Below are 14,992 nucleotides of genomic sequence, written 5' to 3'. Positions count from 1 at the left end.
AACGGGACTGCGGTACCTTTGGCCAGCATCGCTCTCAAAAGAACCCATCGTCCGAACAGGCACCGCCGAATTGAGCCAAATTTGCTCGAAGGATTTCCTGACTTCGGTCTTTCCGTCCGGGTCGATTTCGGACGGCGTCTCGGGTTTTTTGGCACCTGCCATTCTTCAGGCTCACAAGTTACTAGCAGGAGAGATGGACGGGTACCGTCAACGCGAGTTCATGCTTCACTTCACTTTACCGCGCGTCGCATCCGTAAATACACCTGCTGTCGGACGCGCGTTTCGCGCTCACGACGTCGATGAGGGTTATCACACGACTGAAGAACTGAAGAGGCGCGTGGAGTCTTTAGTGCTCGATATCGAGATTCTCCAGCCTCAACTGCGCAGGTCCGGCTCAGAAGTGTATCTGAACCGAATCACATTACCACATCAAAACAAGACATCAAGCTTAGCCACACATTTTAATAATGCTGCTGAATAGCATCCTTTCCGGTATGAAATCAATGGAGAGATGAAAGGTGAAGATAATGGACTGTATAAGTTAAGCATTTTTGAGAACAGCATAATCTGCATTAAGAAATGTTATTAAAAGTGAGGTGAGAAAGACATTTTTAAACAAATTCAACTATTTATTCAACTAAACAGGAAATCTACACTGCTACAATTGTTGTTGTTGTTGTTGTTGTTGTTGTTGTTGTTGATGATGGTGATTCAATTGCATTCTTTATTGGTAACTAAATAGGCTATAGGGTGCAAATAAATGTGTAGCAAAAACATGAGATTTACACTAAAGTATCTTAACTGGGACAGCTGTGTGTTAATTTAAGTTACAGAATGAGCACAGAATACAATTTTCTGAAGAAAACAATGATTGTGTGTTGTGAATGGTTGCTAGCATATTGCTATGGTGTACTGAGTAGTTGCTTACTTGCCCAATTTAAAAGAGCCCAATCTCAAGTTTCTAAGATAGTCAGGTCTGTAGTTGGTTGCCAAGGTGTTGCTATGCAATTGTCAAACTGTTTTGAGTTGTTAGTGCATTGCTATGGTGTTCTCTGTAGTTGCTACTTGCCAAAGTTAATAGAGCCCATCCTCAAGTTTCTAAGATAGTCTGGTCTGTAGTTGGTTGCCAAGGTGTTGCTATGCAATTGTTAAATTGTTTTAATGGTTGTTATCACATTGCTATGGTGTTCTGTGTAGTTGTTACTTGCCCAATTTAAAAGAGCCCATCCTCAAGTTTCTAAGATAGTCTGGTCTGTAGTTGGTTGCCAAGGTGTTGCTATGCAATTCTTAAAGTGTTTTGAGTAGTGGTTAGCACATTGCTATGGTGTTCTGTGTAGTTGCTACTTGCCAAAGTTAACAGAGCCCATCCTCAAGTTTCTAAGATATTCTGGTCTGTAGTTGGTTGCCAAGGTGTTGCTATGCAATTGTCAAACTGTTTTGAGTGGTTGTTAGCACATTGCTATGATGTTCTGTGTAGTTTCTACTTGCCAAAGTTAATAGAGTCCATCCTCAAGTTTCTATTCTGTTCTGTAGATGGTTGCCAAGGTGTTGCTATGCAATTGTTAAACTGTTTTGAGTGGTTGTTAGCACATTGCTACTGTATGGTGTTCTGTGTAGTTGCTACTTGCCAAAGTTAATAGAGCCTATCCATGTTGCAAGATATTCTGGTCTCTAGGTGGGTTTCAGGGTGTTGCTATGCAGTTGCCTAAGTGTTCTGGGTGGTTGTTAGTGTGATGCTATGTGGTTTCTATAATGGCTAGGTGGTGTCTAGGATGCTGTAAGGGTTTTATCCCATTTAGTATGCCGAAACATAGTATCACACATCCTCAACAAGTCAGGTGAAATTATGTTTATGTGTATAGTTGTTGTGAGGTTTACTGATCACACTAAATCAATGAGACATGTTAGATAAGAAGCACATTAAGGTCGTTAACCTTTTAATACAATTGATTTTTCAATTACAGTTCAACACTGATTTAAAGAAATGTATATTTTTTGTCATCATGACACTCATTATGTGTCCTGTCCTAAAGGCTTACTAATATTCAAATATCTACTGTACATATTGTTCCTCCAGAAACCACACACCTTTTATATAAATTCTAACAGCACATGCACTGGAAACCAAACATAAACACGCAGTCATGAAATCTTCAAGAATAGAGAGTACGGCCCACTGCCTGAGTGGGAGTCTCTGTTCTTGTTCAGTCTCTGCACTAAGGATGACAATTACGTAACACTAGATTATGAGAACAGTAGACAGGGGATTCCACCAATGAAATATCACAGTGACACCCTGTGGTCAGAGGAAGAGCAATACACATATTTCTCAATCTTCCCTGAGACCGTGTTATAGTTACTGTTCCTGAGAATTATTGATTTTTATGAGCTCAGGAGGTATGAGAAAAACGCTCACTGAGCTGAATCTACTCGACATTCAGACCACCAATCAGATTTTTATTTTAAAGCAACACCAAATATTTTTTTTTTAGCTAATCAAGTTTACAGTTCACTGCTAAATGTTGTATTCCAATATCATGTATTTATATCATATTTATATTTTTTGATATAAAAATATCCTGAAAATAAGATCAATTTAATTGTGAATCTAAATTGTGTGAAGATGATAACACCTTTCGGAGAAAAATAGTTCCAATGGTGTTTTCTCACCATGATAAAACCTTTTGATTTTATGATTTTATATCAATTGTCCAAATCATTAGCCAATACAGTGCAAAAACGTAATTTACAATATATTATCTTATGTCTAATTTTTTTTTCTGCCATAACATTTCCAGTAACATGTAGAGAGACTTTAAATTAACAATGACCTTGAAACACTACATGATACTGTACAACATAAGTGTCTACACGTATCCTCATTTTATATATTTACCTGTACACATACAGTATGTCATACTGCATAATGGAAACATCATGCTACCCTTACAAAAAATTAAGTATACTTCAAGTTAATTTTATTAAGTATACTTATGTAGAAAGTGATCTAATATCAATGTACTAGAAGTATACTTGTGAGTGTACTGTTTCAATACTACTTGGGACTAAATTTGCCGATTTTTTTTTTTTGTTTAAAAAAAGTATACTTTTAAGTTTATACTTTGAGTGTAATAGTAAACTGAGCACACAACTAGTTTACAACTAAGTTTTTAATTTGTACTGCAACTATACCAGAAGTGAACTTATAGATATACTGATAGTTTACAAGTCAGATACTTGTAGCACATTTTTTAGTTTATGAAAGTACACTCTCAGAAAGTGTGAAGTGTACTCTTAGTAAACTACTAGTTTAGTAGTTTTATACTGCAAGTACAGCCTACTTGTACGTTTCTTTAGGTGAACATAACATCATACTTATAGTTTACTATTTATATATTATTTTTGCACTTTAACTATACTACTACTGTACACTACTACTTATACTACAACTACTATTTAGGTATTTTTTTATACTTGAAATACTGTATATACCTTTAACTGTAGGCTACTTTAACTCTTTCCATTTTAAAAACCTTTTACTCTAGCTTCATGCATCCTTTTTTTATCAACACTTGAATGTGGGTAAATTTCATTAAAAACAACAAAAAACTTTTTAAACAAAAAGCTGGAAAAACAAATCACATTTTTGTCAGACTATACTATATTATTAATATTCTTCAAAAGCACATTGTTCATAAATCATATTGGTGCGTAATTAAAATGAAATTACTGTTATGTTTTCGAAAAGAAATGTAAATGAATATATTGTAGATGTGGTCTCTGAATTTGTGTCAAAGAAAACAAGAAAAAATTAGTCCCCAATTTAGTCCAGCTGTTGTACCGACTGTCTAAAACGGTTTGAAAATTTGTATTGACAAATGCACAACCATCTGAAAAAATAATATTATTAATAAGAATTTCACTGAATAAACTAAATTGTCTGATTAAGTAAAAAAAAGCTCCTTAAACTCATTCTATGCTGAAGATTTAATTATAAAATATATGATTGGCTAATACATGTGGTAGCTTGTCTTATAAAACACATATGTTGTAGACCTATTTATTTCCTATTTATTATTATTTTCTGCTGTTAATCATAAATTATCCGAAGGCAAGCAAACAAATGTTACACAAAAAAAAAAAAAAAAAAAAACACGGCAAAGTCAGAGAATTCACAGCCAAAGCATCTGACAGAACAGACCACTAATAACTAAACCATTTCCCCGTTCAGAACAGCAGATGGAAGTCTTGAGTGTAGAGATGATTTCCTGTCATTACACATTAACACGAGGCTGAGAGCTCCAAATTTCTACAGCAGCAGCCTGAATCAATGCGAGAGCCCCATGGGCACAGTCAGCCAAAACAGCAGCAAACACGCCTGTGAGGAAAAAATGCATTTAATGCTCTTCTACAGATATAGCAAAGTATTGGATTCTTCATGCCTTCTGGCATAATATTACATCCTTATACAGTCCTGATGAAGCATGTGTAAGATGTTCGGGTCTGGGGGGTCTGGTGGGAGAATCAACGCAGAGAAAGCCGATGGATTTTACAGATGGATGATTCAGAATATGGCTCTCTGCACTACACAAGTTCCACATTACTGCTCTTAATTAAAGAGATATAATCTGCATTAATTAGCAGAGATATAAAAACCAAGACAGAGACAGTCCAGAAGATTTCTAAATGAGAGGAAGCATTGCTGGCTGTAATTCTGAGATTTCATGGTGCATTTCACAAGGAAATTGAGCATCCTATTGGGGGGCAGGAGCACTACAAAAGGAAAAGTGTTAAATAATTGACTTCTAAAAAAACAGCTGTGCAGAAAACAATAAAAAGAGAATATGTGCAAAAACACTCACAAAAGAAAGAAACAAATAAATAAATAATGTATTATTAGTAGGGCTGTCAATCGATTAAAACTTTAACATTATTCACAGATATTGAATCCCCAAATTAATGTGAAACATTCGTTTAAAGGCATATTTTAACTAGTATTGAAGGCCAATATCGCAGATACTAACAGTGCCATAGCCATTCAGCATTACAGTATACTTGAAAGCCAGGCCTAAACTGCAAATATAGAACATTAAAAATATTATAACAACTTTTAATTGTAAAAACTTTAACATAAACCTACCATAATAAATGTCACTTTTGGCTGTGCCTTTTAAATAGTGTGTTTGGTGATGTTCCTGTCTCAGCAACAGATGGCTTGATCATAACAGCCAAAGGATGTGGGGAAAAGACATTGACATAACTACTTCAGGAATAAAAAAATGTATGCAGCATTAATTGTGTTAATTATTTTTTTACTTTTAAACAGGAAATATTATTTATACAGACATTAACACCAGTCCTTATAAGAACTCTTTAGTATTTAAAATGGGTAGAAAACAACACCTATAGGAGAATGAATGGATACAAACTGATCTTAAATGTAATATTAAACAGCCGTGTTATTACTGAATGTTATTTTAGTAGGGAAATGTCTCATTGCTATGCAGTCATCACAATATTCTAAAAAAATACAGATGAGATTTCTTGGCTAATCTCTTAATAGGCTGTCATTTTTCAGTAAGGGGGATTGAATAATTAATCAGGGAGGTGATATTGTAGTGTTGTCTTTGTGCAGTGATTTGAAATGAACACGTACGCAATCAGAGAGGGACTGTCTCTCTGCTACATTGATCACAAACAAGGCAGACGGCCTGTTTAAACAGAGATAACAGATATCATAGTGGTTCTTACTAATCTAAGTTGTCATGGCCACAACACACACTCAGTGGCCATAACATTGTTTATACATGGTCATGAAATGTGATGTGTACACCACCCTTAAACGAACAGTCACCCAAAAATGTAAAATTCTGTCATCATTTTCTCATCCTCATGTCATTCCAAACCTGCATGATTTTCTTTGTGGAACTTAATAGAATATATTGTGAGAAACAGCAAATCTGTTGCTTGAATTGTTTCTTACAAAACTGACATGCAAAATGACGAACCAACTTAATATGTTCCACAAACTAGATTATATGCAAACATAAAATCATCTGTTGGCACTGTGTAATATGAGACTGCAGTATAACATGAGATTAAATGCAAGTGGTTTTATTCTCTAGTCTTGGGGAAATTACTCAGGCTCTAATGAGAGGATTGAAATCTCCACCTCCACTAAGCAGCATGTCTCCCATTCCACTGAATAGCTCTTGGCTAACCTCTGAGACATCTCTTCACACTCGCTGAGCCGTGTGACACACACACATACACAAATGTTCTCGTGCTTTTTGCTCTCTCTTTCACTGCCTTCATTAAAACAGCTTATCACATTCGACAGCCAGGGCTTCAACAATGGCAGCTAATTTAATTGTCAAGCCAGAGGTCTCATTTGCAGCACTACCACAATCTTTTATTTGGAGAAGTGTGTCAACATATCAGAATGGATCCTTAGGAAAACACACTGATGCTTGCATTTATAAATAAAGTTTTTTCTATCTCCAGGTTTTGACAAGAGGCGTTGTCTGTTTACTATCAAAATCCAGGTGGATATAATACAATAGTACAAGCTATATTTTAGCATTATCTGAAGAACATGTGGTTGGTGCTTGTCAGTATACAAGTTGAGACCATGCAATTGTTGCCAGGTTGTTGCTAAGCAGTTGCTAAGGTGTTCTGAATGGTTCCTAACATGTTGCTGTGCGGTTGCAAGGGTGTTGCTGTGCAGTAGTATAAAATAAGCTTGACATTTAGTCATAGATTATTGTCAGGGAACAAACCTACATTTGCCACACTGATAAGAACATTCCGGGCATTCAAAGTTGATTTACATGACGAAGAACTTCAGTGAATGCAGTTCAACGCAGCCGGTAGCTTTTGTGAAAGACGGATATTCTGACAATAAATGGCAGTCGCCCATTCACTGTGATGCAGAGGCCACTTTGGCCTTTAGTCTAGACTGCATAGGAGGAACAGCCCTAAAGCACATTCACCTTTCATACTCATGCCAGCACAGGCTCAGATTAGCACAAAACACCTCCACACTGATGCAGTCAGATTGACGTCATGTAATGATTTTATATCCAATCTTGCTATGCTTTGTGACAAATCCAACAAGTAGCTGTTGTGCTCATGGGCTTTTTGGAATTAATTCGATGCAATATTATAAAATAAGGTACTTCAAGCTGCTAGTTTAGCCAGAAAGTTTATCCATCATCAGTTTAGACTAACAAACATCATAATGCCCACAAAACAAGCCTTTATTGAGACCATTTGACATCAGTTATGTGAATGAAAATTCATTCTTAAGTGAATATATACACCACACACACATACATGTCTATATTACTAACAGGGGACTATCACTCTATACTGGCCAAGAGGGGACTAGTGTTTCTGGTCATTTTGAAGAAACAAAAATGACATACAAAATTTTCTTTTAAGATCTTTTTTCATAATATAACTTTAAATATGCATTTTTTAATTTTTTAAAAAACATGCCAAGAGGGGACCTGCAACTCTGACCGATGTCTAACTATCCAACAGGGGACTTCCATAGCCTGCAATGGAACTGTGTGTGTGTGTGACGAGTGAAGTGAACTGGCGTAAAGTCTGTCTTCATTACGTAACATATAAATTATGTATATATACATTTATAAATATAATGTTCACACAGGCATCAGAGATCACAATATGCACACACACACTTAAATATGTGGTTTATGGGTACTCTCCAAAGGCGTAATGGTTTTTTTATACTGTACAAACTGTATATTATATCCTTACACTATAATATGTTATAGGTTACTAATTATCCCCTTACACCAATTATTAATACTCATTATATACATTTGTGTCCTCATAAACCAGATATACAACACACACACACACACGATTTATGGGGACTTTCCATAGACATAATGAGTTAAATACTGTACAAACTATATATTCTATCCCTACCCCTAAACACAACCCTCAGAGTAAAATTGTATTTATGTATTATTACTATGTATTTTTACATTTTCAAAAAACATAATTTAGTATAATTTATAAGCTGTTTATGAATCATAAATCAAAATGTCCCCACAAGGTCAAACATTTCTGGTATTACTATTTTTGTGGGGACACACAACGCTGCTTTTGCTGCTGTTGATGAGGATAAAATAGCTTCCACTGACACAACCACAAAAAGGTGAGATTGATATGATTGACTGCAGCAAAGTCACATTTGACTGTCTTAAATGAAGCTGACAAACTACTGCTGATGCTCTGTACTGTCATTTTGGCATGAGAAAATGTCCTCTGTCCTCTTCAACTCCCACACAATATATAGGTGCATATATACATACAGACACATATACTGTGAAAACATGGGAGTTGGGATGGACAGAAACTGAAATGGAGGGAACAGTAATGCAACTGAGAGAGAAAAGCAAAATAGTCAGAGGAAAGGACCTCTGGGCAACCTTAGAGATAATCACAGGACTTACAAGCACATGCATACACACAAACAGCCTTAATTTCAGAACAGACACAAGCACACTTTCCCACACACAATCTCATAATTGAAATGACAGCAGCATGTGGAGATTCCCGACCTCACACCACGTTAGAGCATTAGCCTATGACTCAAGCGCGCTCTCTCTCACACACACACACACACTGTAATCTCTAATGATCAAGGATGATCAGCACCAAACTGTTCTGTTGCACAGACAGCATGAGCTGAACAACAGTGTGAAACATTTTAGTGTGAATTTACCATCTTCCTGCTAACTAGTTACAGTTCTGTCACTTTTGCATAGTAGTTATAACAATTAACTGACAACTGACAGGGAAAAATGTAATTAAGTAAGGGATAATGTACAGTCAGCCAGTAATTACTGTATAAACATTTTTAAGGACATGTACATTATGTCTACTTTCAAAATAAATACAAAAATGGCATGAATTGTTCTATTGAACTGTACTTGTAGAGACTTGCATAGAGACAAAATGACAATTTCACTTCAGTTCATTGAGGTTTGCGGGCATTGGTTTATACACAGCTCTCTTAAGATCCCGCCACAGCATTTCAGTCGGGTTGAGATCTAGACTTTGACTGGGCCAGTGCAACACCTTGATTCTTTTCTTTTTCAGCCATTCTGTTGCAGATTTGCGGGTGTGCTTGGGATCACTGTATTGTTGAATGACCCAATTTCGGCCAAGCTTTAGCTGTCGGACAGATGGCCTCACATTTGACTCTAGAATACTTTGGTATATTGAGGAGTTCATGGTCGACTCAATGACTGTAAGGGGCCCAGGTCCCGTGGCCGCAAAACAAGCCAAAAATCATCAACCTTCCATCAGCGTGATGAACAGTAGGTATGAGGTGTTTGTGCTGATATGCTGCGTTTAGTTTTCGCCTAACTTGGCGCTGTGCATTATGGCCATCATCTCTACTTTGTCTGTCTGTCCAAAGGATATTGTTCCAGAAGTCTTGAGGTTTGTTAAGATGCAACTTTGCAAACCTAAGCCATGCTGCCATGTTCTTTTTAGAGAGAAGAAGCTTCTACTGGCAACACTTCCAAACATGCCATACTTTCACGTCTTTTTCTACTTGTACATAAACTTTAACATTTAACATGTTGACGGAGGCCTGTAAAGTTTGAGGTGTAGTTCTTGAGGTGTTGTTTTGCGATTTCTCTGAGCATTGCACGGTCTGACCTTAAGGTAAATTTGCTGGGACGTCAACTCCTGGGAAGATTGGCAACTGTCTTTTCCACTTGTGAATAATCTTCCTTACAGTAGAATAATGGACTTCAAATTGTTTGGAAAATGGCCATATAACACTTCTCAGATTGATGGCAGCAACAATTGCTTTTCTAAGATCATTACTGATGTCTTTCCTCCTTGGCATCGTGTTAACACACACCTGAAGGCTCCAGACCAGCAAACTGCCAAAACTTAATCACACTTGCTAATGATCAATTAATCAAAATCACTTACCCTCTTAATTCCTGGAAGCAGTAAGGGTGTACTTAGTTTGTCACTCATGACTTTTCCCATTTTGGCCTTGTTTTTGTTAAATAAATAATGACACTGTGTAATGTGCCATGTGTTATTATTCATCTGAGGTTGTATTAACCTAATTTTAAGACCTGCCAAGGACCAGATTAGTATGTCCTAATACATAAAACCATAGCATTCAATAGGGTGACCTTTCTTTTTCACATGCCTGTATATATATATATATATATATATATAAAGTATAAGTATCTTCACATGCGAGTAAAAGAAGTTGAATCAGTGATAAGTCCATGATTGCAGCGCTCACATGGCAGGATATTGCTTTCTGTGTGCTTCATTTCTAAGAGCTTGAGTCACAGTTAAGCTTTAGTGTGAAGATAAATTATGTAGTGTTCTCATTACATTGACTTGGCCTGGCCTGGCCTGAAAAAGAAACTTAGAAAGGGAAAAGTTTGAAGTCAGCAGTCTCCCCTGAGACACATGGACCACTTACGACCTGCCAGAGAGGGCTCAAATAATAGTGTGCAACCATTGCCATAAGCATTGTAAGATAATTAAACCAAGCCAGTGAATCTTAAAATATGACTACATGCTTTGACTAGCTGAGATATGCAACAGAATGAAGGAGTAATACAAGAACAGAAGCTGGATTTAAAAAAAACAGATTAATGATTTGTGGCTTGCGCCACAGAGGGATAATAGAGCACAATTTTCACACACCAGAGGGAAAACGAAGAATACACCAAGCAAACCACAGCAGACTCAGAGCAGCCATGATGTCTGTTATTGTTAGCTAAATTATGCAGAAATAACGTACTTCTTGTGTAAACAATTGTAAAAAAAAAAAAAAAAAAACATTTAAAGAAACAGAAATCCCACTCAAAGCCCAAGGATGATAAAGTTTTCTTGAAAACATAAAGGTTCCCCTGAATGTCACCTCTGCGTTTTTTGTATGCATGTTTAGAAACAGCTCACAGCTATTTAAATAAGTTACAATGGCTCTCTTATACGCAGGCAGTCTTGACTGTACTGTATGTTACGGCCTTGAATCCATCACAAAGCGTTGAGTCACTGAGCAAGAGAAACATGTACAGTGTTTCTTCAGCCCTGCATTTCAGCCTCTATTTAACTTCAGCACCACAGTGAAGGACAGCTCCCCATAACCCAAAAAACACACACACTTCATGTTATTCTCACACAAACGCACAGTTTACACTCATTATATATAAGTCCATAAAGCATACATAGAACATATACACCAAATGTACAATTTGCTAAGATGCATTTTATATCTGATATTATATAACAGTTAAATCCAGTCCACTGGTTTGTCGGTCCACTAGTTTGCTTCTGCACTTGCAGGTGTGGTATTGATATAATTAATCATACGGAATGCAGTCTCTTTTTTAACACACACACACACACACACGCACACACGCGCACACACACACAAAACTTAACGTAAAAATGTGCTGCATGTGGAAGCATCTAAATGTTTATGTATGTATTTATTTATCATTTCTAGTTTAAGTTAAAACACAAATTCTTTAATTATATTTATTATTTAAAGGTGCACTTAGTTATTTCCCCCTCATTAAAAACATTTTACACATAAAAAATTAATAGCTGTTTTTAAATATTGTTTTAAAATAATAATACACCCACATAAGATGATATCAAATAAGCAGACTAATTAAAGTTGCCTCATGAGGGTCGACATGTTAAGATCGCATGACCAGTTTCACTTGCAGAATAAATTAAACATGGTTGACAGTTCATAGTCCATTTCTACAAGTAACTGAAAAGCCTAACAGTTTCACCAACAAGGGATCAGATCAGGTAGCTCCATGTTTTCTCTTTTTACAGTGTAATAGTAAATGCCAGTTCTGCATTTTACAGTGCTGCAATTTCCTCCTTACCTTAATTTTTCAGCTCTTAATTAAAAAGCAATGGCAAGAAAAACCCTATATGTGGACAGCAATACCAGTGTACTGTAAATGTGGGCCTTATGAAAGCTTTATGAATTCATAAAGTACACCTCCTGAGAGTGAGCCACTGAGGACACACAGTATGAAGTTACCTGTCATCGTTCTGAAATGATTGATCTCCGAGCAGCAGATCTCTAAAGCGGTATCGTGGAGGTAGAGGAGGAACCTCAGAGTCCACATCGGCCATTTTCAGGGTGGAAATGTCCAGAATAACACCAGTATTACTGCTGTTATTTCTCTGAACAGTCTCCGTGGGCAACCTGAAGAAACAGATGTAAATCGTAAATATATTATATAGTATACATTATGCATGTATACACAATGTATTATTCATTAATAGTTTCAGGACTACAACTAATCAATTGTAAGATTGTGGACAAAATTTGCATGTTTAGCATGTTTACCTGTCAGCAGCGGAGGATGAGCATCGTGGCGGAGTCATGCTTGGCTCTGACAATATGGAGAGAAATGATAAGGATTACTGCTAAATGTTATAGTCACATGCATAAACATAAAATGAATCCATGCTGTTGTAGGCTAATGCAGGGTTACAGCAGAAATACATGACTTTAGGCTAATTCACATAAGCTGGAAAGCTTTAATAGTTTCTATCTAACAGTGAATCAATAACATGACATCTTTCACAGATAGTTCACCAGTATCCTTGGCCATAATTATACCCTTGAGGAACTACAATCTACGCACTGATTTTCACCTTTTATGTCATTCTTGTCACATTTTGTACACTGTGAAAACTGTCATCTAGAATGTTCCCTGTATGGTTTCTATTAGCACTCTCAGGGACACATGAGTGTGTAATGACAGTAGTGAGCCACTGCATTAGTGTGCAAATCGCTGATGAGTGGGTGGAGGGTTATCTGGCTGGCCAAGGGGTACAGTGAAGTACAGTGCATAAAACTCAGACTAAAATGTACCTTTGCTCAAGGGTTATACAGTGTTCAGACGCTAATAAAAAGGACTGTGCTGAGGATATAAAAAAATGGGTATTCCTAAGGCAAAAAATGGCAGTGACACGCAAAAAATGCCCTTGCAGACACAGTATATTTTGACGGGCAACTGAAAAATGTACTTCATATGGTAACATCTAAACTAATTCGTTTTATAAATAACTAAAAAACTGAATACAGTACATAACAAATCACAAATATATTAAAGGGATAGTTCACCCAAAAATGAAAATTCTGTCATCATTTACTCACCCTCAAGTTGTTTCAAACCTGTATGAATTTCTTTTTTCTGCTGAACACAAAAGAAGATATTTTGAAAAATGTCTGTAACCAAACAGTTGATGGACCCCATTGACTTCCATAGTATTTTTTTTTCCTACTATGGAAGTCAATGGGGTCCATCATAGTATTTTTTTTTCCCTACTATGGAAGTCAATGGGGTCCATCAACTGTTTGGTTAAAGACATTTTTCAAAATATCTACTTTTGTGTTCAGCAGAAAAAAGAAATTCATACAGGTTTGAAACAACTTGAGGGTGAGTAAATGATAACAGAATTTTCATTTTTGGGTGAACTATCCCTTTAAAGTAACTTTTTAAAGTCAAATCAGGAAGAAATAGCTCTTTAAAGCAATGATAGACCGATAATCGGTTCAATATTTGTTAGCGATATGCACAATTAATTGGTTACTGGTTGCTCACCATCAAGTCTAGAAATAAAAAGCACCATTTGGTGGAGCTGTACAGAATACCACTCAACAATATTCACAGTTAACAGATTTAATGCACCGTTTGGACAATTATCCTTTATATAACAGCCATTTATTCTCAAGCAAGAAAGGCATAGCTCATTAATTGATAAATTATACAACTCAAAAACAAAGATGAAAATAAGACTGCATTTAAAAACATTGCATAATTAACATTGTTATTAATATTATTATTTGTATCATCATCATCATCATCATCATTAATAATAATAATCTGTATTGGCATTATTGGTAAGATTATTATTATTGGTAATAAATATTCAATAGTTGTCCAGCTCTACTTTAAGGTAACAACATATTTAAATAATATAAACATATAAAAACATATACAACAATGAAAAATAGATTATGCATGTCAGTTATCAGACACAAACACAAAATCATCACCATCATCATCATCTGTACTGATATTGGTTAGAAAATTCAGTTTTTGTCCAGCTATGTTTTACAGTAACAACTACATACTTTTACTTTTTATAGTGGTTTGCTTTTTTCCCCCAAACATAGGTTTTCAAAAATAATAATAAAGCAATGTATGGTTGATTTTCACAAGCAAATCAACAGCAATCTTCACAAAACAATATGATACATGTAAAAAGTACGAAGCACAGCGCAATAAAACACGAATTAGTCATCCGTGACATGACACGATGTCCTCACCTGCCTGAGACTGGCTGCGCGGTCCCATCATTGTAAATAACCGTGTTACTGGCGACCCAAGCGCCGCACATTTTTTACAAAAGCCACTGCGAAGAGTCTGTGAAGGACTTCCGATGGTAATGTCCTCCTAATAGATCCGTCCTCCATGGAAACTTGCATCAAAGGGGCGTATAACGACCCTGATTAAACCCTCCTCTTACAGACGACCACCACTGGGCGAAATTCCCAATACCTTCAACATCTCTGTTTATTTTTGTCGCGTGCGATTCAACTTTGCATCTATGAGATGCTGATGATGTTGGTTATTATTTAAGCAAGATAATATGTTGTCCCCATCATACAACCATCTAGAAGTTCACGCGTTCAGATTCTCTCTGCATCCTCTGAGCCCAAAGCCTTGATTCGCGATAAGAAAACGGTAATTGCTGCGCGTCAGGAGAGATGTAGGGCAGCAGGGAAATATTTGAGACGCTGTCACCTCTGCATCTGTTAGGTAAAGCCACTAAGTCATCCGTACAGCCTTCTCTTCTCTCCCCTTCAAAGCTTACATCGCCATCTCCTGGACCACCTGAAATCCTCGACAACACGGACACTAATGCG

At 36.5% G+C, this 14,992-nt stretch overlaps 1 protein-coding gene across 24 annotated transcripts in view; it reads right to left on the bottom strand.

Annotated features, from left to right (window-relative positions):
- Positions 1–14,916, bottom strand: part of kcnt1b (potassium sodium-activated channel subfamily T member 1b) — an 87,019-nt gene extending 72,103 nt beyond the window's left edge. For 19 of the 24 annotated variants that reach the window (XM_079871640.1, XM_079871651.1, XM_079871644.1 and 16 more), the window contains exons 1-3: positions 14,393–14,916; positions 12,401–12,446; positions 12,089–12,256 (exon numbers count right to left, since the gene is read on the bottom strand). In XM_079871640.1, the coding sequence (XP_079727766.1) occupies positions 12,089–12,256; positions 12,401–12,446; positions 14,393–14,423 (245 nt within the window). In that variant the 5' untranslated portion in view covers positions 14,424–14,916. Of the gene's footprint in view, positions 1–16; positions 513–12,088; positions 12,257–12,400; positions 12,447–14,392 lie in introns of those variants that run through there. The other 5 variants (XM_079871655.1, XM_079871652.1, XM_079871642.1 and 2 more) reach the window with 4 other exon arrangements.
- Positions 14,917–14,992: the final 76 nt, after the last annotated feature.

Source organism: Squalius cephalus (assembly GCF_949319135.1).
Source record: "Squalius cephalus genome assembly, chromosome: 5".
Lineage (NCBI taxonomy): Eukaryota > Metazoa > Chordata > Actinopteri > Cypriniformes > Leuciscidae > Squalius > Squalius cephalus.
The sequence above is the reverse complement of the archived record's forward strand: the minus strand, read 5'-3'. Positions and strand labels throughout refer to the sequence as shown.